A 22,221-nucleotide genomic window follows, 5' to 3' on the forward strand; every position below is an offset into this window, starting at 1 on the left:
TGTGTGTGTGTGTGTGTGTGTGTGTGTGTGTGTGTGTGCGTGCGTGCGTGCGTGAAAGAGACAGATAAAGACAGCAAAGGTTAAATGTGTAATTTTACATATATATGCATACAATCTCAGGTAAGGTCTGGTTTGTATATTTGCTAATGCTCACTCTGCTTCATGACTAATTATTTTGTTGCTACATGTACAAAGATTGCACAAATAAATTTTTCCCTGTATGAGTAGGTCTCGGGCAAAGCTCAAAGAAAAGGTGGAAGCTACTTTAGTATATGTTCAAAAATTGTAAGTTAAATGTTAATTTTTTACTTTGCACAGTCTCTAACTGATTTCATTTCTAATAAAGAAAAAACAACAACCCAAAAACAAGGAGGAATCCTTATGTTCACTCAAACTGTATAATGGACAGTTGCTTTTATAACCATAGAATATTGCGTATGACAGCCAAGACAAAAATATTCAGACCTGCGGGTACCCTTAGGTACCCACATTTAGTGTTGATCTTTAAAGTATAGCTTGTGTTCAGTTTCTTACTAAATCATTCGTTGTTTTATGTACAGGAGTAGCAGAAGTAGCTGCTTAATATAGCAGTACCATGTTTTTTTTAGCTTTCCAGTGTAAGGGGTTTTTTTTGTTTGGTTTTGGGATTGTTGTTTTTTTTTGCTAGTGTAGTGATAATAAGGCCCAGCTGCAAACTTTGAACAGTATTCCTTTTACTTTTGTGTCATTTACTCAGTCATTAGCAGATGGACATATATCAATAAAACCGCTTCTATTTTGCAGAGCTACACACAAGCAAGCTTGTCTAAAAAGAGAAAAAAAATGGCCTGTATTTATATAGCCCTTTACTAGTCCCTAAGGACCCCAAAGCGCTTTACACATCCAGTCATCCACCCATTCACACACACATTCACACACTGGTGATGGCAGCTACATTGTAGCCACAGCCACCCTGGGGCGCACTGACAGAGGCGAGGCTGCCGGACACTGGCGCCACCGGGCCCTCTGACCACCACCAGTAGGCAACGGCTGAAGTGTATTGCACAAGGACACAACGACCAAGACTGTCCAAGCCAGGGCTCGAACCAGCAACCTTCCGATTACAAGGCGGACTCCCAACTCTTGAGCCACGATCGCCCCATAATATTATAGTATTAAAATGTATTATAGTATCCAAGTGGCAAGCCCACTTGGATACTATAATTCTTACTGGAGAACTGAAACCAATGGACGGATTTGTTTCCAAGAGTGCCTTGTAAGCATTTGCATTTACCCAGTGAACTGTCATCTCTTTAGCTATAGTCAAAAAAGTGGGTAATGATAATGTGTTGGATTTAGACAATAAGTATTTGTGTAGTTCTATATCTATGCCTACAGCAGAAAATAAACTATTAATTTGCTTTTGATATGGGGTTATAATGAATACAAATTGTAATCATAACATCACTCTCTCTTACATGACAGCTTGGACATTTAATCAATTATTGTTGCCGCTTTCCCATTATGTACAGCTATGCAGCTGACAATGTGTCACTATTTTAGCTACGTGCTAGAATTTCTCTTATGTTGGCAGTGTGTGACTGACATTTGAGCCAAATTCAACCACTGTTGCAACCACTGTGGGGGAGACAAGCATATTCCTGGTAGGATCACACAGAGGCCAAGGAATGGATATGTATAGCTGGCTGGATATTTTGATTAAATTCTATTTTTTTTTTGTTAAAAAATCAGTATATATTATAAAAATATCAGCATCAGCAGCTGTACAGGTACCCACAAACACACACACACACACAAGTTGAGTACTCACAGTATTCCCGTTTTCCAGCCAGGTAATGGTTGGGACTGGATTTCCAGTGGCATTACATTCTAGGGAAATCTGGCTGCCATACGCCACCCTTTTGTCCTTTGGAACCCGCAAGATTCGTGCTGGAGCTGAGGGCACACACAAACAACAATAGCGTAGAAAACACACATGGTTTTACTGCAAGCTACAGCTTACATTAAAATACATACCTTGTACTTCTATGGTGACAGGCTTTGAAAAGGCCAAACCAAAGCTATTCCTGGCCACACAGCGGTACTGTCCTGCATCCTCTTTCTGTATGTGATGAATTTTCAATGCCCCATAGTCGAGAATAGTAACACGGTCATTGACCTGGAAGAGTTATTGTTTGTTTTAAAAATAGAAATGATATATTAGCATTATTTATTACCAACTATTTGTCAACACAGGCTATGAGATGCAAGAAAGCAAACTGAAAAACACATAAAGGATAACTTTCCTTTTCAAGTAATGTCTTGCAGTTTTGAAAACCTGAAAACTATCCAGCTATTTGCAGTTCTGGTCAAATAGTGAAAAAAATGAATTACTCATGAGTATATGGTACTCTCAGACAGTTATTATTAACTCCATAAGTCAGTGAACTGCATGTATTTTACCTAGAAAACTTGCAGCAACTGTACCTTGATAAGCTCATCATCTTTGAGCCACGTGACATCTGGTTTAGGGTTGCCAAGGGTAACACAGGGCAACACTGCTTTGGATTCTACCAGTAGTGTTAGATTGGTGGGATGCCTTTTGATCTGTGGCTCTGATGACGAAACCAACAAGACATAGAACAGTGGCTTGGAATGTGTTCTTTTAATGATGCCTTGGTATTAGTTATTTTTTTCAAAAATGTGAACTAATGATCAGATTCGCTCAAACTCCAGTCATACATCCTTGGAAAAAAGTAAACATACTCATCTTTAGCTGAAGCGCTCCACAGCTCTTGGCAGGTTCTCCAATGCCATTACTGGCAAGGCAACAATACTCCCCATTGTCTGACTCTCTTACATGTGGGATGATTAACATCTGACCCTTTTCCTTGGTAAGGTACCGTGTGTCATAGTACCTAATGGGACAAAAAGGACAGTGCAAAGCAAAGAAGTGATCACTGGATATATGTTCTATATGTAATACTCCTGGGTTAGACTACAGCCCCAACCTAACTCTAAACTGGATCAAAATTAAGTTCACTGTTGTAGTTTAAATAAAGCTGTAAACTTACATAATTTGGTGATTATTTTTGGTCCAGGTGATCTCAGCAGGGGGGTGTGACTCCACCTCACAGATGAAGGTGGCATTGTGATCCAGTAGAACGTCCACTGTCTCTAATAATGTGATGATACGAGGTGCTACGAAAAAAAGATCCAAAGGAAAAAAATCAAGATTTTTCTTTATATATGTAAGTTATTTATTGTTGTAGTTGCAGCAGTTTGTGTTTGAGTTAATACATAAACATAGTGCGCTGAATTATGTTTTATGCTACATAATACACTGTTAAATGTTTATTGGTTATATGTTATTACCCTTAAAGCCTGAATGAAGAACTGTAAGGATAGTACATTGTATTTGCTGTGATTTTGGGTGCAGAAGCTACAAAACTTGAATTAATTATTTTTTCATTTATAGGTGACTGCAATTTTAGAATTATATTGGCAGTTATTAGTTAGTCATTAGATACCGTATAAGTAAACTATGTCTAGAAATCTAAAATACTATTACAAAAGCTTTCATATTTTATAAGGAGCCCTGTTGATAGCCAAAAATAGATATTGGACATTTTACAGTCTGTACACTTTTCTTTTCTTTTTTTACATTTATTTCAGCATGCAATATAATGATTCAAGCACATTATAATAAGTGATAAGGAGGTCTCAACAGCTGCATCTTTTTAGCTAAATTATTTGACATTCTTGGCATTCTTCTGTTGGACTGAGTCATCTGTTTTAGTCAGTGAGGATCCAGCTAACACTGCTGACTAATGAGACAGGGTCAGAGGTTTTGTGCTTTGTCACAGTTTTGACCTGAGTAAGCAGAAGAATTTGACCTTGAGATAACGAAAGAAAAAGAAGAAGCATGTTTATTGTCAGAATTAACATTTAGGATTTGATTAGTTTTGGAGGATTAAGACGAGGAAGGGAGGATAGCACAAAAGGAGAGACCAGTATAGAAGCTGAACTTTATCTAGTGTTTAGAGGGTTGCTGTTAGTCGGGTGAGGTTAAAGCAAAGACAACAGAGAAATTTAACATTCAAGGAAAGCCTTTATCCCCACAGCACCCAATGTTCTCCACTATCTGATTTCAGCACATGGTCTTTGTCAAAACTAGGGTGAATAAGTCACCAATTGTGTGTACAAACACTATGCAAAATATTACACATCTCTTGTGATGTAAATCCATCCAGACTAAAGATGTGATCAATATTTATTTGGCTACTCCGTCTTAATAACGGACAGGGAGTTGCAGGAATTTTGAGCTTGTATTTTCAACATTGTTTTGTTGCTCTAGGTTATTATATTGAGAAGTAGAGAGTTGGTAGTGGGTATAAAAGAAAGATACAAAAAGCACACTTTTAAAAGACAAAGAGAAGTAAGGAGATGGAAACACAGGATTTAGATCAGAGAGTTAGGTTGCTTTAAACTTTGCACGAACTAAGAAGAGAAAGAGGAAAAATATAAACCAGTGGAGGGATGAAAGGAGAGAGCAGAGGAAGGGTGAGAGCATGGAAAGAGAAGAAGAAGAAAGAAGAAGCAATGATAGGATTAGGGCTTACAGGGCATTGTGCTTGTTTTGTCTTTGGTGAAACCAAGATTTCACAATAACATAGCTGAGAAGCAGCCACATCCCCACCCTCAATTCAAGGTCACTGCTGCTGTGACTTCCTACTGACTGATGAAAACAAAACCTATTATAAAGCATACTCATGTACTGAAAAAGTCTTGGTCTTTAGAAAAATGATATATTTGTAGCTAAAGTCAAAGTAAGATGGAGGTCTATGAACTCAGTATCAATGAACTATTCTATGTATTGTCTTGTCAATTTGTGTGGACATTCATTGTCCCAAGAGAACCAATCCTAATTAATTCTGTGGTGAAATAACTTTCCATCTCATTAAAGGAAATTAACCACATGTTGAACTGCTGTTACCCTTGTTGTGGATTAAGGACTAGGCTGAATATCAGGAAACACTTCCTCTTAAGAACTTTAATTTTTTTTTTCAAGTATTATGTTGTATTAAAGTTGCAGCAAATTTGGAGAAGACTGTTTGTTTCTGTCTGCAATGTCTTTCCATTGCCAATATTATGTCTGAACAGATGGGTAACATCTGAAGACTGAAGCCAAATGACTCACCACTTAAAGCAAACGAGAACCTCTGCGGATCTGACCCCGGCAGAGGATTTTGTTTTTCCAAAATCTCTGAATGTTTTTTGGACACCAGAAATGACTCAAGGCTGTCAAGGCCTGCAATAGAGAAGGCCACTTACAGTGATCACTTCTGGCCTTTGCTATAGGCATTACAAACCCTTACAAACTAACAGCAAGTTCCTTTATTATTTTTAGTGTTGCTGTGTTAATGCTGATCTTGATTGGCTGAAGAAGTAGCAACCAGCTTGTTTATGCTAGTGTGCAGCACTTTAGAAATGTGTGTGCAATTCAAGAAATGTCCTGATAAAATGTATCTTTTCCTAATCTTTACCCCATAAAATGTGCTTTTTTCATACAGCCTGTAACTCATAACCTTTGGTTCCTTTGGAGTTTGCCTTGAATAAAAGTTTAGCCTCCAGGTTTTTTCCATGCTCAGAGATAAATTGTAAATACTATCCTCTTTCTCTCACACGCACACACACACACCACACACACACAACCAGGCATACTTCAATGCTGTTGTGCAGACCAGATAGAAGCTTTTGACTTTTACTTTGGACAAATGAGAACAAAACAAAAAAAAAATAGCATTGTTCTCATGGTGTATCTGGTGCTCAGATGTCTGCAGCACCAGATACATTGTTTATTCTAGTTCAGTTACACAGGCATGTTGAGCAACATTAAAAAGCCTCTTTAACTAATCAGGCTGCTTTTGAATCAATAAGTGATCTTGATTCTGAGAATAGACAGTTAATTACTTAACAATTATACATTGAGTCTGAAGGTGTACATATTGAAAGTCTAATTTTGTTAACTTGACAGATGCAGATTGAAACCATAATCTAATGTGTAGATTTCTGCTACTAAAAAGCCTGGACTGGCTACCTGTGCAACCACCAACTATCAAGTCTACTTTTCGACTGTCAGTAACAGACAAAACATATAAACTCCATGTAGAAAGGCCCCAGCTGACCAGGAGACTCAAACCAGTTACCTTCTACTGTGAGGCAATGCTGCAATGTGTCACCACAGTTGGTTCGCAGTCATTTCAAATTAAACCAAACACAGGAAAATAAAGACAGATCACCCGTAGCATGACATGAAAGTCAATATTTCTGTGCCAGCCATATTGGCTTTGGTCAATTAATCAGTGCCTGACAAAACACAAAATAAAACAACCAATAGTAATAAGATAATAACACTTTTATAGCACTTGTCTGTCCAAAGTTGCTAAATATTCATTTACATATTCATCACAGTTTGTTATACTGTGGTCAAGCCAAACTCGTCACTTGATCTTAAAAAGTGCACCCATGATCATTTAATTTTCACAGATGTTTAAACTCAAATATTGTACGCTTTTGTGCAAAAGTCTTGAGTCACCCTTTATTTCTTTATATTTAGCTTTATATTTAGGAAATAGGTTCAGTGATCTATTGAAATATATACAAACATCCCAGAAATACAGTATATAAGAGAAAATAGAAGCCAGTGTCCAAAGAGAAAATTTGAAAGACCTTCAGAAAGCTTGGAGAACTTGTTTTAGACCGCTTTAAAACGTACAAGAAAGTCTGGGTCCTTGGAAGCAAAAGAAAAAAATGAGGAGTGACTCAAGACTTATTGTAAATCCAGTGGAATAGTTTAAGATGTTAATGTGTTGTAGATATTGTTTAAATCAAATCTTCAAGAAATACTTTTCTTTTCTTATTTGACTGTAGTTGATCTGCAATGACGTGGAAGAAGCTATGCACATCAATTCAACCTTCTGATCAATGACTTCCACAGGAAAAACCTACAGTCAAACCTAACCCTACACCATGTCAGTCCACCGTGTAGCTTGACTGTTACAATAGCCAACCAGGCAAAGAGAAACTGCATCTGCACCACCTGTTTCTATGAGACGATTTGTAGCATGTATAGCTTTATGTGTGTAGTCATTAAATAATTTCCAATGTGTAGTAGTGTATTATCGATGACTTCATCTCCATCTTGCATCTCATGACCCTGAAGCTGACCTTATTGGTTCAACAACAAGCTCAGGTTTGCTGTTTCCTCCCAATGTGGCTCAGCAGGAGGTGTCCCAATCAGGCTGAGATGTGGTGAAGAAGAAGCAGGAATAGCTAGTTCCCCACCACCCCTACCATATGCTTCAGAGAGGATATCCCAAAGTGTAGGAAGGATGTAGATTTAATCACATTTACACTATGTTGACCTATAAACACCTTCTCCTTTTCCCTGCAGGATGTGCAGTGGGAAACAGGTGATTACATGTGCCAGGAAAAACTCAGACTGCTTTCTCTTTGTCTTCTGCACATTATATTCACTTACACATGTGCACCCATCCAAAGGCACGGTCTTAAAAGGTTTATCCTTTTTTTTTCGTTTTGTTCTTCTGTTTACATTTCGTGACATTTATTAGGATTGCTGTTGTAACTTGGCAAGCACATTGCAGCTTTCATGCATAATTAATTCAAACTTCATGTTCTTCTAATTATTCACCACGTCAGTGTAATAAGACACTTTAGAAAACTTTAAAAAGGCATGCTTGAAGGACCTCTGGTGTAGGAGTCTCACTTACCTGTCTGCATGTTGTAACATGAAGGGATCAAAATCAGCAGAAAGACCAAAATGTGTTCCACAGTCGTCATCCTTGCTCTAGAATTATTGGTCAGACCATTATCTAGCAGATACATAATGAGACTATGGTGAGATTCCCCCAGTACATATAGAGATGTTCTTGTTGTGTTTCTCTCCTATGTGCATCTGCGTGTGTCTTAGCCAGGGACAGCCATGAGCTCTGCGCTCAGCAAGAACCAGCTCAATCACTCTGCGTATGTATCTGTGTGTGCGCGCGTGTGTCTTTTAACTTTGTAACTGACGGCGGCAGCTGCTTGCTGTCCTCATGTACAGTCACTCAGGTTGTGTAGTTCTGCTCTAAGCTCCACAGGCTCCAGTGCTGGTGTGTTAACTACATTTAAAGTCATCAACAAACAGTGTTTATTTATCATATTCATATAAGACACTAGGTACAGGTTTTGGTCAGTATGGGCAGACATAAAGACACAGAAATTCTGAAACTTCTACATTTTTTATATGCAGTGCAAATTACTTTATATTGCCATACTACCCTTTTTCTCATGCACCAATGGCTCCATGTAAATGTGGTCAGAGGTGTGATCCTTAAATGCACAAGTAAAATAACCAAAAAGCCACTAAAGTCAGCTCATGTCAACCATCAAAAGAAAAATAAGGTATATTTTATCTGCAGATGTATCCTCTTTTAATATTAATACTAAGTCATTAATATTAATATATAAAGAAATTTACAAATACGTATTTTTAAAAATATATAGACAGGCTTATTTTAGCACATTACTTAACATGCATTTACTGTTATATATTGACACACACACACACACTCCAGAAGGAAGCCTTTGTGCCCACCTGTTGCCTGCCAGCCTGTACGTCCTGTTTTATTTTGGGAAAGGAATGGCATTTCAGTTCATTTGCTCCTTATCCATTCTGCTTCAGATACACTCTACTATTGTACTCCATCAGCACACACAGCTAGCTTCAGTCTGTCATCTGTGTAGGTTTAACTGTTGACCTAACGGATGTCACAGGGAGGTTTGTTTCAAAAAATTAATAAATAAAGCGGATTAAATTAAACGTAAAATACAAAGGATTGCTTGTTTGTGACCTTCTTGTTTTGTTTTGTTTTATCATTCTGTTCTTATGGGCTTTTTGGCTAATTAGCAAAAGCCTATAATATGAGAATTCCTTAACTTACAGTCCATGTAAACGTTGCGTCTGATGAAATAATTCACATCTGTTGATTGTCTAGCTCCATTCACCCTTTGCTATTTCAAAGAGTACATTAGCCTATTATATAGTAAACAGTATACAGTAAATCTTATATAAACTGCTGCTCTGCCAAAGCACAGGATTTTATTAGTTTACATTGCTGCTTGACAGAACTGGGCTGTATGTAGTGTAATGAGTCCAGTTTTTTTTAATCAGTTTTATTGTTTCATGAAAGTGTTACAACACCAAAGTAACCCAAACACATCAAAGAGATCAGGTTTTAACCTGGTATCAAACCAGGATAAAACTGAAAAAGATAACAAGATCCCTCTGAGACTGATAGGCCTGGAATCTCTGACTCAGTATTACCAGATGTCTCTGTTAAATATTTGCACTAATACTCTGCCTCCCTCTGCTGACAGAATCGCAGCAGTGGCTCCAATTTGCATCAGACTGAGGTTTGCAAACATACTTTAAAGACGTCCATTGTTTTGATAACCGTAAACTTTTTAACTTTTTTTTCTCTACATAGGCTGTACTACCAGGTTTCTGCCCTACATTTTGTATTCATATGTATGTATTTGTTTTAATGTGTTTGTTGGTGCTCACATGCATGTGTATTTGACACAAATTGCTTATTTGAAAAGATCATTGCTAAGGCTTTTGAGATTATGACAGTTGAACAAAACTTCTGTTTTCTTTTGAGAGAACATAAAAAATTACATTAAACTCCAAAGTCACATTTTTCAATTCAGGTCAATTCAATTTTATTTATATAATGGCAAATCACAACAACAGTTACCTCAAGGTGTACTTTAAGGTAAAGAGCTTACATTAATACAGCAAAAACCAAACAATCAGATGACCCCCTATGAGCAAGCACTTGGAGAAAGTGGGCAGGAAAAACTCAGTTTTAACTGGAAGAAACCTCCAGTAGGAGCATGCTCAGGGAGGGGCAGTCATCTGCTCAGGACACTCAGGGCATCGTGGGAACCCCCCAGTAGCCCAGGCCTACTGTGCATAACTAAAAGAGGTTCAGAGTCACCTGATCCAGCCCTAACTATAACCTAATAAAAAGAAGGAGTCAAGTTCTATTTTAAAAGCAAACATACTGAATGTTGACTAGTAGGATTTTGTGGTGTTACATGCTGTAACCTGAACATCAACAAAGTAGATGTTTGATCCTGGCAGTGTAAGACACCTGGTCTAAACTTTTAAAAGGACAAATGTGCAGGATGTGAATAAACTCTGTATTTAGAATGTTGAAGACTTTCTAGATGGTTCAGTCCAAATGGTACAAACATCAACAGTGTTCCAATCCCACTACAATCTCAGTTGATTTGTAATTTGTAAAATTGCCCAGCAGGCAAATGCAATGTGTTATGCATAACCCCCACTCTCACTCTCTCCGGGCATGCATGCACAAACGTACAGTTAAGTCGAGTCATATCTGGTGTCAGTCAGCCACTCCCTATGAACACTGTCTCAACATGTTCTGTAATAATTAACCAGCTGCTGTGGGGTGCTACACACGCTCACCTCCTGCCACATGCACCGTACTCTGGACCTCCTACCACAAACACACATGTACATTATGCACACATGAGAGCTCGAATATGGAGTGAACTTGCTTCATTCGATAGAAGATTAAAAGATACACTAGTCAGGTAAGAGGAAATTTACTTTTGGCACATCTTCACTTTATACTTTGGTCTGTTAAGGTGTTCTTTGCAGCTGTAAAAGAACCAAAGAGTGTCTGGCTTAACAAAATGGAAATGAAATGCGTTACACCTCTTTCTGAGCAACACTTGCCAGTCACATTAAGAAAATAAAAGACTGTAATAGTTGAATTCTTTATATTATTTGTATGAAAAGCATACTCATTCTATGTTGGCCACATGGGGTGGACACCAATGTCACAGACTAGAGCTCATGTGACTCGAGTCATACAGTAGCCTGATACAGCACAGTTTATCTGTAGGCTGGAGTAGAACAAAGCTTTGTCACAATGTTTGTCAAGTTTTGCAGCCCAGGTGCAAGAAACAACCAGAAGGTATATTAAAATGACATAATCAGGTCAAATCTAGGGAGAAACAAAGAGCAAGGGCTATGTATGAAGACAGTCAGATACAGAAAGGAGTGGCAAAATGGGGAGGAGCAAAAAGTAAAGTAAAGGAAGTAAAACAAATACATGGATGTGTGTTTGTTTTCTTTGGCCTCATTCCGTTTTTATAGAACCACAGCTGACAATCTGAAAAAGGCTTTTACTGCATACACACACAAAATCATCTGTTCAACCTCCAGATAACATCGTACTAAAAGTAAAGTGAAGCAGTCAACTGTGGCACTGAATTGTGTGAAGTGTATATGCCAAAGAGTTGTAAAAGTTTCCGAGTGATTATCGCATGCTATCAGAACATATGCCCTCTCAAAATATAAATAAATAAATCTATTTCCTGATGGCTTGTTTAGCGGATTAGCAGAGAGAGGGCTGTAAAGTGTTCACCTACAGCGGGATTTTTACTCACCACTAGCCTCTTGAGAGAACATAAATATATGCCATGGTTCTATTCAAACGTCACATTTGATGCTGGCGATTTCTTTCTTCTTTTTTTCTTTTTTTTTTTTCTGCAAGCAAGATTTACAACTTTAAAGGTCACTTGTCTTCCAGTGGATGTCCACCCTCAAAGCGTGCTTTGTATAGACTTTAAGAGTCAACTTTTGATTATAATATGCAAAATATTTTTAAATGAAGAATTAATTCTAAAAATGTATAACTACATTGTAACAAAATGCAAAAAACAAAATTATTTAAAATAACTACATGTTTGTGAATACACTATAATACTGTGAATGTGGATGCTGTGTGAAATGGTGATAAATTGCTGTGCATTCTTTATATTCTTCAGTATATATACAGTAGTTGTTTCCTTTATATTACAAAGGCTTATAAGAGGTCAGTGAAAGAGCTCACATTATTATATGCTAGAGCTTAAATTCTCTGCAGCTTACTACCACGTATCACGTTTTTATAGAAACTGTTCTTGTCGATCACATTAGTGCTGTGATTTCTTAAAGCAAATACCATTGGAATGATTTAACCTTTGCATACTGTTCAGGACAAATTTGGACCATTTCAAGATTAAATATAAAAATAAAATACTTCAAAATGTCTAAATGTCATTCTTTTAGCCTGAAAAGTGGCTTGAGAAGTATTGCCATGGCACAGATACAAGGTCTGAAATATAGTTGGATTATGGAGGTCCAAAACCCAGTTAGGCCTTTCTGTGTGGAGTTTGCATGTTTGACCAATTCCAGAGCACTTGGGTTATTCTGGCTTCCTCTCACAGTCCAAACACATACCTGTTAGTTTAATTGATAATTCTAAATTGGGCTTTTGTATGAGATATTGCTTGAGCTGCACTAAAGTGATATATATATATTAATTTTAAATGGTTAAAACAAAACTTGTAGCTAAAAGTGATTTGAGTGGTCACAAAGAACAGAAAGGTTATATATAAATGAAAGTACATCCTGTGCTTGTTTGTGCTGTGTAACTACAAGCACAAATATCCACAATGCGAGGAAAAAATCTAAAAATAAACAAATAAGAATATTTTTATACCGCGCAAACTGAGATTAAACTAACTGAGAGCTAAGATTAAAACAGAGCCCATAAGTGGGGTGGTGGGATGATAAGATTAGAAAGGCACGTGACTTACCAATGCTTTGAATGCACAAACTAGTTTGCAATAGGCAAGTTTTTGTTTTTTTGTTTTTTGCTTTAAGATTTAATTTAAATGTTTTTTTGTGAAACAAGTGAAGACAATGATTAATGCTTATAATAGTTCAACACGGTTATATTTGTTCTTGCGATTTTCACTCTCAGTAAAAAATAAATTACTATGCTTGTAATGGCTAAATCTCTTAGGTGAGATGATGTTCTCAAAAATGAGCGTTATTAGATTTAAAAAATGAAACACGTATTAATCTTAATAGGCAATTTATACATTCTAAAAAGAGTTGCTGATTAAACTTTGTTGGAAACCCTAAACTCTGCATGTTTAAGAGGGAAAACATACAAACTGCTGGAGTTAACTCAAACTCGTAAGCTGGAGTCAGCATGATGAGCGTGATAATACTTTTTTTAAAAACAATTTCAGCAAACATTATTATAAAATTACATTTGCTCTGTGCCATGTACTTTAGTACTTCATTCACACAAACATGCCCACCTGGGAGTTGTTACATAGACCCTGGATTTTCAAATGAACTCTAACTCCAAGCTTCTATCATTATGATAACCATTATTATTGTAATTAGTAGGAGGAGGAGTTGTAGTAGTAGTAGCACACGGTTATAAACAACCTACTTAACATCACAAAGACAAAGGAACTGATTATGAACTTTAGGAAGCAGGCTCCTCCTCCTAACCCTGTCACCATCAGAGGGGCTGATGTGGAGATAGTTGAGGACTACCGGTACCTGGGGGTACACTTGGATAGTAAACTGGACTGGACCAAGAACACCAATGCTATCTTCAAAAAAGGGCAGAGTCGGCTTTTCCTACTGAGGCAACTCAGGTCCTTCAATGTTGGTAGGAAAATGCTGACCATGTTCTACCACTCGGTGTTGGAGAGCGTCGTGTTCTTTGCAGCTGTGTGCTGGGGAAGTGGGGTGAAGACAGCTGATGCCAACAGGCTGAACAAACTGATTAGAAAGGCTGGTTCTGTCCTGGGTGTCAGACTTGAGAACCTGGAGGAGGTGTCTGAAAGGAGAATGCTAAAAAAGCTTGTTTCTATCATGGACAACCCCTCCCACCCCTGAACGCCCCCATGATGGACCATCGGAACAAACGCAGCAAAAGACTCATTGCCCTGAAATGCAGAACTGACCGCCATAGTAAATCCTTTGTACCGGGGCAATAAGAATAACTCTTCCTCACTCTGTAGGTGATTTTCCTGAGACGATTACCAATGTTATTCTGTTCCCTTCCAGACCGTGCAATATTACCCAACAGTACCTTATTGAATATTTGTTTCATCCCCCCATCATACGCTGGTACTCCCTTTATTCTATTGCACAATACTGTCACTTTCTAGAATCGCCAGCATTGATAGTTAAGTTATTTATTCACCAGGATATAGTTTTGTTTTTTTGGTTTTTTTGCCTGTCCCGTTTGGCTCTTTTGCCATCAGAATTATTGTCTAAAGGCAAAGAAAGATGCCCAACGGATTTACTTTACCAAATTGACCATCCCAGCCTTGCCGTAATGGTCCATTTGATTCACCTTTTATTGTTTATTTTATTTTCACTTACTGAATATGGGACAGACTTGACTGGGGGAAAGAAGGGGAGAAAGAAAGAGGGAAAGAGAAACAGCTGAGAAGAGGGACGCGGGAGAAGGGCAAAAGACAAAAACCAACAGAACGGGCAGAGAAAAAAGAAAAAGAAAATGCATCTATCGATCACCTGGATCACCTGTTGAGAAAGAAAAAAGAAAACAAGCAGAAGAGAACAAGAGTAATAGAATAAACAACATCACAATGATATATGGGAATATGACAGTAAATACTAAATATTAAACATTATTGTGCAGCACATAAGATCAACAGAACACAGTGTGCTTTGAGGTAGGAGCCAAAAAGGGTGTAGTTTGTGGGTGTGATCACCCGTGTGTACACCTGTGAGCATGGACGCGCTTGTTTTGTTTTAAAAGGTTCCTTCATGTAATGATCTGCTAGAGGGTGTGGGGGGGCCACAGCCCCGTCCTCCACGGCATGAAGCAGGTATGGAGGAGATCAAAACTCCAGACATCCAGAGGCCCTCAGAACACAAGGATATAGTTATATATATTACTTGTTAGAGTTATCTGATACTATGTCTTGCACTATCCTACTGTATATTACTGTACACTACTATTCTTATTGTATATATTGTATATCTCATGTCTTATTCATCTGTTCCTCTGTCTCTCCTGCTGCTTTGAGCATATACATGACAAAAGAATTTCCCTCGGGATAAATAAAGTTATTCTTCTTATTATTATTATTCTTAAACATAGTGTTTTCTATCAGAAAAGAGTAAAAAAAGAGTCTTTACTGATTCTTTGATATATTAGGGATTGTACATTGTGCTTTACTGTTACAGTGCCTAAATGCAGTTTTACATTAAAGTTTGTTGCCAGATTCAGTCAAATCTTCATGTGCACATGAGATACAAATACCAACGTTTTCTGTAGAAACTGCGTGCTTAAAGTTTTGTTATTGTTATTGTTGTAGCTGGCACATCTCCCTGTGCAAGAGGAAACAGTCAGTCAGAAAGAGGAGTGCCGTGGCTTCTGGTATGACAGCTGCTGAATAACTGAGATATTACTTACCAGCAAACAGGCTGAGGCAGAGAAAACCGGTAAGAATGAAAGAAATAGGCATATATGACTGCTGTTTTCAGACTGCTGGGAGTTTTTGCAGGATTCCAGAAAATAACAGGAGAAAGAAGTTTTTGCTTTTTTGTTTTTTGAATGAGGCAACATGAATATTCCAGCAGTCCTCTTTGTCGGTCACAGACTTCGGCGTCTCTGACCAAAGAATAAACAAATGGTTAGGTCTACACTGTCATCACGGGTTGCTGGGTGGAGTGCTGCTATAAAATCTCTTAGAGACGAGCACAAAAAAGAAAGTAAAAGAGTGAAGGCATGTTAGAGAGAGAGAGAGAGCAAGAGAAAGAGAGAGGGATAAATATAACACATCAGAGAGAGAGACAGAGAGACTGGAAAGAGATATTTAAAGCACAGAAGGAAGAAAGAGGCAGACACAAAGACAGTGAGAAGAGAGGATAGCTCTGACTCACCATGTTAGAGGAGGTAAGACTCGTTTTATTTAATTTGTTCTTAGAAACACTGACAGCTGGTTGAGGATTATAGAAGTGCACTGTAGCTCCCAGTGTCTTTCCTTGCTCAAGTTGCTCATAATGCTGGTTAACTATTTTTATGGAGCCATATGCACTACTACGCAATACTGTTCAACAAGTTGGCAGCATCTGGTGTTAGTCACCTGATTTTACACGCAAGCTTACACGTATATGTTTGAGGGTTTTTTTTTATAAAGTTTTCATTAACTTTATAAAATTGTTTGTTTGTTTTCACAGCAGTAGATGACCAGACATGAATGAAGCAGCTCTCCTCCCAGTCATCAAGGCAGGGAATGGGCGAACACTGTCCAGGTGAGTTACTTTGTATACTAAATGTCATTTATGCATTCTGTATTTCATGTTCCCTTAAGTGGTTCCAAATAATCTGACAAAGAATGCAACATATAAAATAATAAACTAATAAATATGACCTGAACATTGTCGGGCTGTGCTGTGCAAAACCTTGCATTTAGTTTTTTATTAATTTTAGAGCGGAGTTTCTCTCCCTGTTTAATACCTACAACTGCTTCCTGAAGGACCAGACTCAACTTCGCCTCACTTACGCTCAGGTATGATTTAATAAGAATTTGAAATAGGTTTCCCTTTTGTTTCCCAATTCTTGGGATATTCACATTGCTAGTTAGTTAAGTAATAGATAATATACAAAAGCACCATGATTCAATGGTTAGTGCTTTGGCTTCCTGGGGTCAAATGCACCTGCCTGTTTAGGCCTGTCTGTGTGGAGTTTGCATGTGTGTGGGTTCTCTCACACTACTCTGACAGAAAAAGATTGTCCTTGTCTGTGGTAGCCAATAGACTGCAGACCCGAGGCCTGTACTTCAGTGTTAATCCTGGGTTTTTAGTACTGTGAAGGTGGATCACTTCTTACAGGTGTAGATTGTAGCTTACACTGCTAGCCTAACCTGCTCAGGAGCAGGTTATGTTCCACATCATAGATCAACAGGTATTTAACCACCACCTACTAGCCAGTTTTTCCTGAAAATAGCGTCACCATTCCTGGAAGATCTCCCAGACTTCTTTGCACAGAAAGCAGGTGGGCCTAAAGTTCAAGTAGTTTCTCCGTGTTTCCCCATTGAGCATCAGTATTAAATATAGATTCCTATGCACAAATTTATTCCTTGGTTTTCTGTTTTCCTGTTCACAGTGAACAAATTTAAAACAGTGTTATTATTCTATAAACTTTAATTTATAGACCTAAAACAAAGCACCCATTTGTACTTGCTGCTCTTACTGCGTATTGCATTTGCTTGTAGAATAAGCCTATTTTTTATATTTATTTATTATTTGCTTGTTTGTTTCATAGATCATTAAATAATAACCAATTATAATCCATTAGATTCCCCCATGACATAATGATAGAGCTGTAATTTTGATAATTCTGTTGTCTCATGCAGTCTCCAACTTTATAGCTATATGCAGTCCCGATCAAAAGTTTAAGACCACTTGAAAAATGGCATAGTTGAAAAATTTTGAATAGTTGGATCTTAACTAGGTTTCAAGGTTCCCACTGAAAAAGGCTGTTTTAGAGTTGATCAAAAGTTTAGGACCAAACCTCCCCAAAACAAACCTGTAAACCCCACCAAAACAGAAATCAAAGTTTCAAACATGAACTCAGTATCGAATAGCTCCACCGTTATTGTTGATCACTTCAAAAAATTGTTGTGGTATGCTTGATGCAAGCATTTCCTTGAGGTGAGTGGGAACATTTCTCCAAGTGGTGAAGACAGCTGCATGAAGGGCATCTATTGTCTGGAACTGCTGTCCAATTTTATAAACTTCCCTTGCCATCCATCCCCAAAGGTTCTCAACTGGATTTAGATCAGGGAAACACATAGGATGGTCCAAAGAGTGATGTTATTCTCCTGGAAGAAGTCCTTGTCCTGTGGGTGTTGTGTACTGTAGCGTTGTCCAGTCGAGGCCATGAGGGATGCTCTCTGCAGCATCTGGATATGGTCAGCAGCCGTTTGACACCCCTGCATCTCCTGAAGCTCCATTGTTCCACTGAAGGAAAAAGCACTCCAGACGTTACGATGCCCCTTCCACTATGGCGTATAGAAAAACATCTCAGGTGGGATCTGCTTGTCATGCCACTAATGTTGGAAACCATCAAGACCATCAAGGTTACACTTTTTCTCATCAGAGAATAAAACTTTCTTCGACCTTTCAATGTCCCATGTTTGGTTCTCTTTTGCAAAGTCCAAACAGTCAGTTCTGTGGCTTTCAAGGAGACGAGACCTTTGAAGACCTTTTCTGTTTGTGAAGCCCTTCAGTTTCAGATGCTATCTGATGGTTATCGGGCTGCAGTCGGCACCTGTAATGGCCTTAATTTGGGTCAAGGATCGTCCAGTGTCTTGACGGACAGCCAATTGAATTCTCCAACTCCGTGCTGGTGAAATTTTGGGGTCTTCCACTTGAGTTTTTTGTTCCATAACCCTCAGGATCACTTAGGAAATTCCAAATGACTGTCTTACTGCGTCCCAACTCGGCAGTGATGGAACGCTGCGAGAGACCCTGCTTATGCAGTTCAACAACCCGACCATGTTCAAAAAGGGAAAGTTTTTTTTCCTTTGCCATCAGAACAACATGACAGTGTGACTACCTGACGGAAAATCCACATTTTTGTACAGATTTGGCCTTTTAAAGGCATGTGGTCTTAAACTTTTGATTGGGACTGTATCTAGCCATATAGCTAATAGTGAAGCTTGTTTTAACATGTCTGTGTATGTGTTTCTGTAACAGGAAGCAGATGGCACGGTGGTGGTGGAAGGCATGCTGAATATCTGCTGGGGAGTACGGAGACCAATCAGGCTGAAAATACAGGATGACAAGCAAATGTTTCCATTTGTTCCTAAGACCTCTCCAGATCCCACCAGTCCAGTCAGCCCACTGGAAAGCAAGAGGTTAAAATCAAATTTTGTACAATATTTTTAGTACTGGTGGGAAACAGTGGCTCTGTGGTTGCCACCATTGCCTCACAGCAAGAAGATCCTGAGTTTGCCTCCACCATCTGACCGCGGGCTTTGCATGAGCTCCCTGCGTCTGCATGGGTTCTCCCGAGGTACTCCAGCTTCTTCCACAGTCCAAAGACATGCAATTGGTGCGGTCAAGTTAATTGGTGACTCTAACTTGGCCATAGGTGTGAAAGTGAGTGCGACTGGTTGTCTGTCTCTTAAGATTGGCAACCTGTCCAAGGTGTACCCTGCATCTCAACCAGTGGTAGCTGGACTAGGCTTCAGCTCACATGCGACCCTACTGCATGACTACAGTAGTTATATAGCTAAAGTGTTTCAGGTTTTGTTTTCATAGTCAATCTTTCTTTCAGAGGAATGTCACGATGGGGAGAATATGTTGACCTTCACCAGATAGATGAGATGGTTGAGACACCACAGGAAACAATCAAAAACCCTTTACCAGGTGAACGCTTTTTTCTCTTCACTATCTCTGTCATTTCTCAAAAATGCTATCTTAACCATTAAATTAGAGTATATTATAGATATTGTTGGACATAAAATCTTAGCTTATGGATTATCATCAAATCTTATTGTTAGCTTTAGTTGAATGTTATGTCTACTTGTTTACACACATTTAAAACTGTCTTGTTTATTGTAGTTACACCATATGTTGAATGTGAACCTTTTTTCTCTGGGGGTGTTTGCACAATCTAAAGGACCACCTGTTTATGAGACCTCAACCCTGCGCCCTCCAAAGCAGAAGAATCCAGAACAGGAAGCAGAGTCCAACCTGTTCCGCTGTATGAGTGATGCCTCACTGGTTAAAAGAAGGAGGAGCACAGGAAAGTCAGCAGCTCAAAGAGAAAAAGAAAGGCAGCATCGCTTTTCAATCAATGGCCACTTCTACAATTACAAAGTGGGTTTCTGCTTAAAACTGCCCTCAGGGCTTGATTTCTTCATCATGAGTTTAAGGTCAGTGTTGTTTCACTCTGTTCCACAGACCTCGATCTTCACTCCGTGCTTTGGTACACCAACTAAAGTTCGTATCTCTAGCAGAATGACCACAAACCAAGTCATTGAACAGCTGCTGCACAAGTTCAAGGTAAGTTTGGTGCCAGAGGGCTGGTACAAAAAATTGTTGTAATTTATTTTGTGTACATGCAAGTGCTGTGAAAAAAAGGATTTTCACCTTCTTGAGTTTTTAAAGGTACAGTAAGTTTATGAGGTTGTGGGCACCATTTGTGGATGTTGCGATGTTGAGGCTATCTTGAATACAGTGTCCAACATGGGTATCACCAGTCCATCCTTTTATGCATGTGACTAGAGACCAGGCACACATATAATGCACCTCATAACTTTTCATTCAAAGGTCACAAATAACTTACACACTGTACCTTTAAATACAAAATGCAGTTTTTAAATGATGATTTCATTTATTCAGGAGGGAAAAAACAGCAACCCAAACATATCTCTGCATTGTCCCCTCTTGTTAAATCATTAATTTTTTATTTATTTTTTTTGAATGCTCATGTTCATTTTCAGCAGCCACACCCAGGCCTCATTACTGTCAGACATGTTGAATCAGGTAATCGCTTAAATAGAACCTGTCTGAGAAAATTTAAACGGGCTAAAGGAGCTCGGAAAGCGACACACATTGCCTAAACCTAACTTACTTGAGAACAGATAGGAAACAAAGTCAGTGACATCTCAGTATGGAAAGGGTTACAAAGCCATTTCTAAGGCTTTGGGATTCCAGTGAAACAAGGTGATAGCCATTATCCACAAAGGGAGAAAACTTGGAACACTGGGGAAACTTCCCAGGACTGGCCGCCCTACAAAACTTACAACATGAACTCATTCGGGGCATAACAAAAGAACCAGCTTTATATCCTGTTACATCAAAAAAGAACATTATACCAACAGACAATGGTGATAGTGCGATGCTCTGTAGTTACTCACAGAGCAACTACAGAGCACAGAGCAACAGAGCAACTCCAGGTCTTTGCTGCTCTAGGACCTGGATTACTTCTTGTAATTAACGGAATCATGAATTCCTGAAGGAGAGGTTTGGATAGCTTTTGTCCCTTAAAAAAATGAAATCATGATCTAAAAATTGTAGTTTATATTTGCTCAGGTTACCCTTAAATGAAAATTATGAACACAAATGAATATTAAAATTTGCTTGATGATCTGAAATAAATGAGTGTGACAAATATGCAAAAATCCAAGAAATTAGGAAGGAGTCAAAAAAAAGAAATCACAGCACTGTTTAGGGAGGGAGGTACATTATATTGGCAAATGTATTTAGTCACCCATATCAATCACTGAATCCAGGTGGTCCAATCACTTCCAGGGCCTCTGGTGGGAAAAATCCAGTCACTAGGCACATAGAGTTCTTCTACAAACATTTGTGAAATAATGGGTTGCTCTCAGGGTTGCAAATATCTTATTAAACCTCATGGATTAAGCATGGGATGTAAATAATGTATAGTCAGAATTCATCAAACCATAATAACTTCATCCAAAAAAAAATATGTATATATTTATATATTTCTTTGGCTGTATGTTCATCAGATACAGAACGATCCCCAGGAATTTGCTCTCTACTGTCTTCATCAAAGTGGAGGTGGGTTCATCTTTTCCACAAGAAATGCAATAATTAGACATAGCACAAGAAAATGCTGCACCAATGTGGCACTTGTGTGCTTTGTCCAGAAAAAAGGAAGCTGAGTAACACAGACCAGCCGTTATGGGAGCGCACACTGCAGGGACCCTCTGATGACATCATGAAGATTTTTTTGATGGATGCAGATGAAGAGGAAGTTAGTGATGATGTGAGTGTAGTAGCCATGCCTTAACTTATGGTAACATAATGTTACCCTTTAAGTGTTTTAAGGTACCTTCATTTACTTCTAATAAGGAGTTTTCTGCTTTTTTATTTGTTGCAAACTATATGGTAACATATTTTTCTTTGCAGGTAGCTCAATATCTGAACTTAGAGCTTCCAATCCTTGAAAAAGTTTTACAGAAACTCAAAGACGAGGAGAACAGAGAGATACAAACGATTGAGAACAAGTTAGTATACAATTTTATTTGCTTAAACGCTCTTGAAATGCTTTCTCACAAGTGCAATTAAGTTTTGAAAATAGAGAATATAAATAAAGAGCCTAACGGTGCGTGTTTTACCACTTATGCATGACTACATCTTCCTTTACACCAGTCAAAAAGATGTGCATAACCAACATTCACCAGTATAAAAACTGTAGTAACGTTTGAGGTCAGGTGGTGGCGCCAATATTTAAACTTTCTCATTTACTTTTTGCTTATGGTGTCTGTATCTCT

The 22,221-nt window shown here is 38.4% G+C and overlaps 2 protein-coding genes across 6 annotated transcripts in view; one reads left to right on the forward strand and one right to left on the reverse strand.

The window, feature by feature from the left end:
* The window catches only part of musk (muscle, skeletal, receptor tyrosine kinase), a 31,282-nt gene extending 23,248 nt beyond the window's left edge, over positions 1-8,034 (reverse strand). The window contains exons 1-6 of the mRNA XM_005729198.1: positions 7,773-8,034; positions 3,054-3,180; positions 2,746-2,897; positions 2,467-2,594; positions 2,017-2,158; positions 1,811-1,935 (exon numbers count right to left, since the gene is read on the reverse strand). Coding sequence (XP_005729255.1) covers positions 1,811-1,935; positions 2,017-2,158; positions 2,467-2,594; positions 2,746-2,897; positions 3,054-3,180; positions 7,773-7,887 — 789 coding nt within the window. The 5' untranslated portion in view covers positions 7,888-8,034. The remainder of the gene's footprint in view (positions 1-1,810; positions 1,936-2,016; positions 2,159-2,466; positions 2,595-2,745; positions 2,898-3,053; positions 3,181-7,772) is intronic.
* Positions 8,035-10,521: 2,487 nt separating this feature from the next.
* rassf6 (Ras association domain family member 6) overlaps positions 10,522-22,221 on the forward strand; it is a 12,430-nt gene continuing 730 nt past the window's right edge. The window contains exons 1-11 of one of the 5 annotated variants that reach the window (XM_005729199.2): positions 10,522-10,665; positions 15,280-15,406; positions 16,145-16,219; positions 16,398-16,476; positions 18,668-18,828; positions 19,251-19,342; positions 19,596-19,795; positions 19,880-19,981; positions 21,454-21,505; positions 21,595-21,713; positions 21,857-21,954. In XM_005729199.2, coding sequence (XP_005729256.1) covers positions 16,161-16,219; positions 16,398-16,476; positions 18,668-18,828; positions 19,251-19,342; positions 19,596-19,795; positions 19,880-19,981; positions 21,454-21,505; positions 21,595-21,713; positions 21,857-21,954 — 962 coding nt within the window. In that variant the 5' untranslated portion in view covers positions 10,522-10,665; positions 15,280-15,406; positions 16,145-16,160. Of the gene's footprint in view, positions 10,666-15,279; positions 15,407-15,766; positions 15,861-16,144; positions 16,220-16,397; positions 16,477-18,667; positions 18,829-19,250; positions 19,343-19,595; positions 19,796-19,879; positions 19,982-21,453; positions 21,506-21,594; positions 21,714-21,856; positions 21,955-22,221 lie in introns of those variants that run through there. The other 4 variants (XM_005729201.2, XM_005729202.2, XM_005729200.2 and 1 more) reach the window with 4 other exon arrangements.

The sequence above is a fragment of the Pundamilia nyererei genome, unplaced genomic scaffold, assembly GCF_000239375.1.
Source record: "Pundamilia nyererei isolate P.nyererei 1_Seehausen unplaced genomic scaffold, PunNye1.0 scaffold00032, whole genome shotgun sequence".
Taxonomy (NCBI): domain Eukaryota; kingdom Metazoa; phylum Chordata; class Actinopteri; order Cichliformes; family Cichlidae; genus Pundamilia; species Pundamilia nyererei.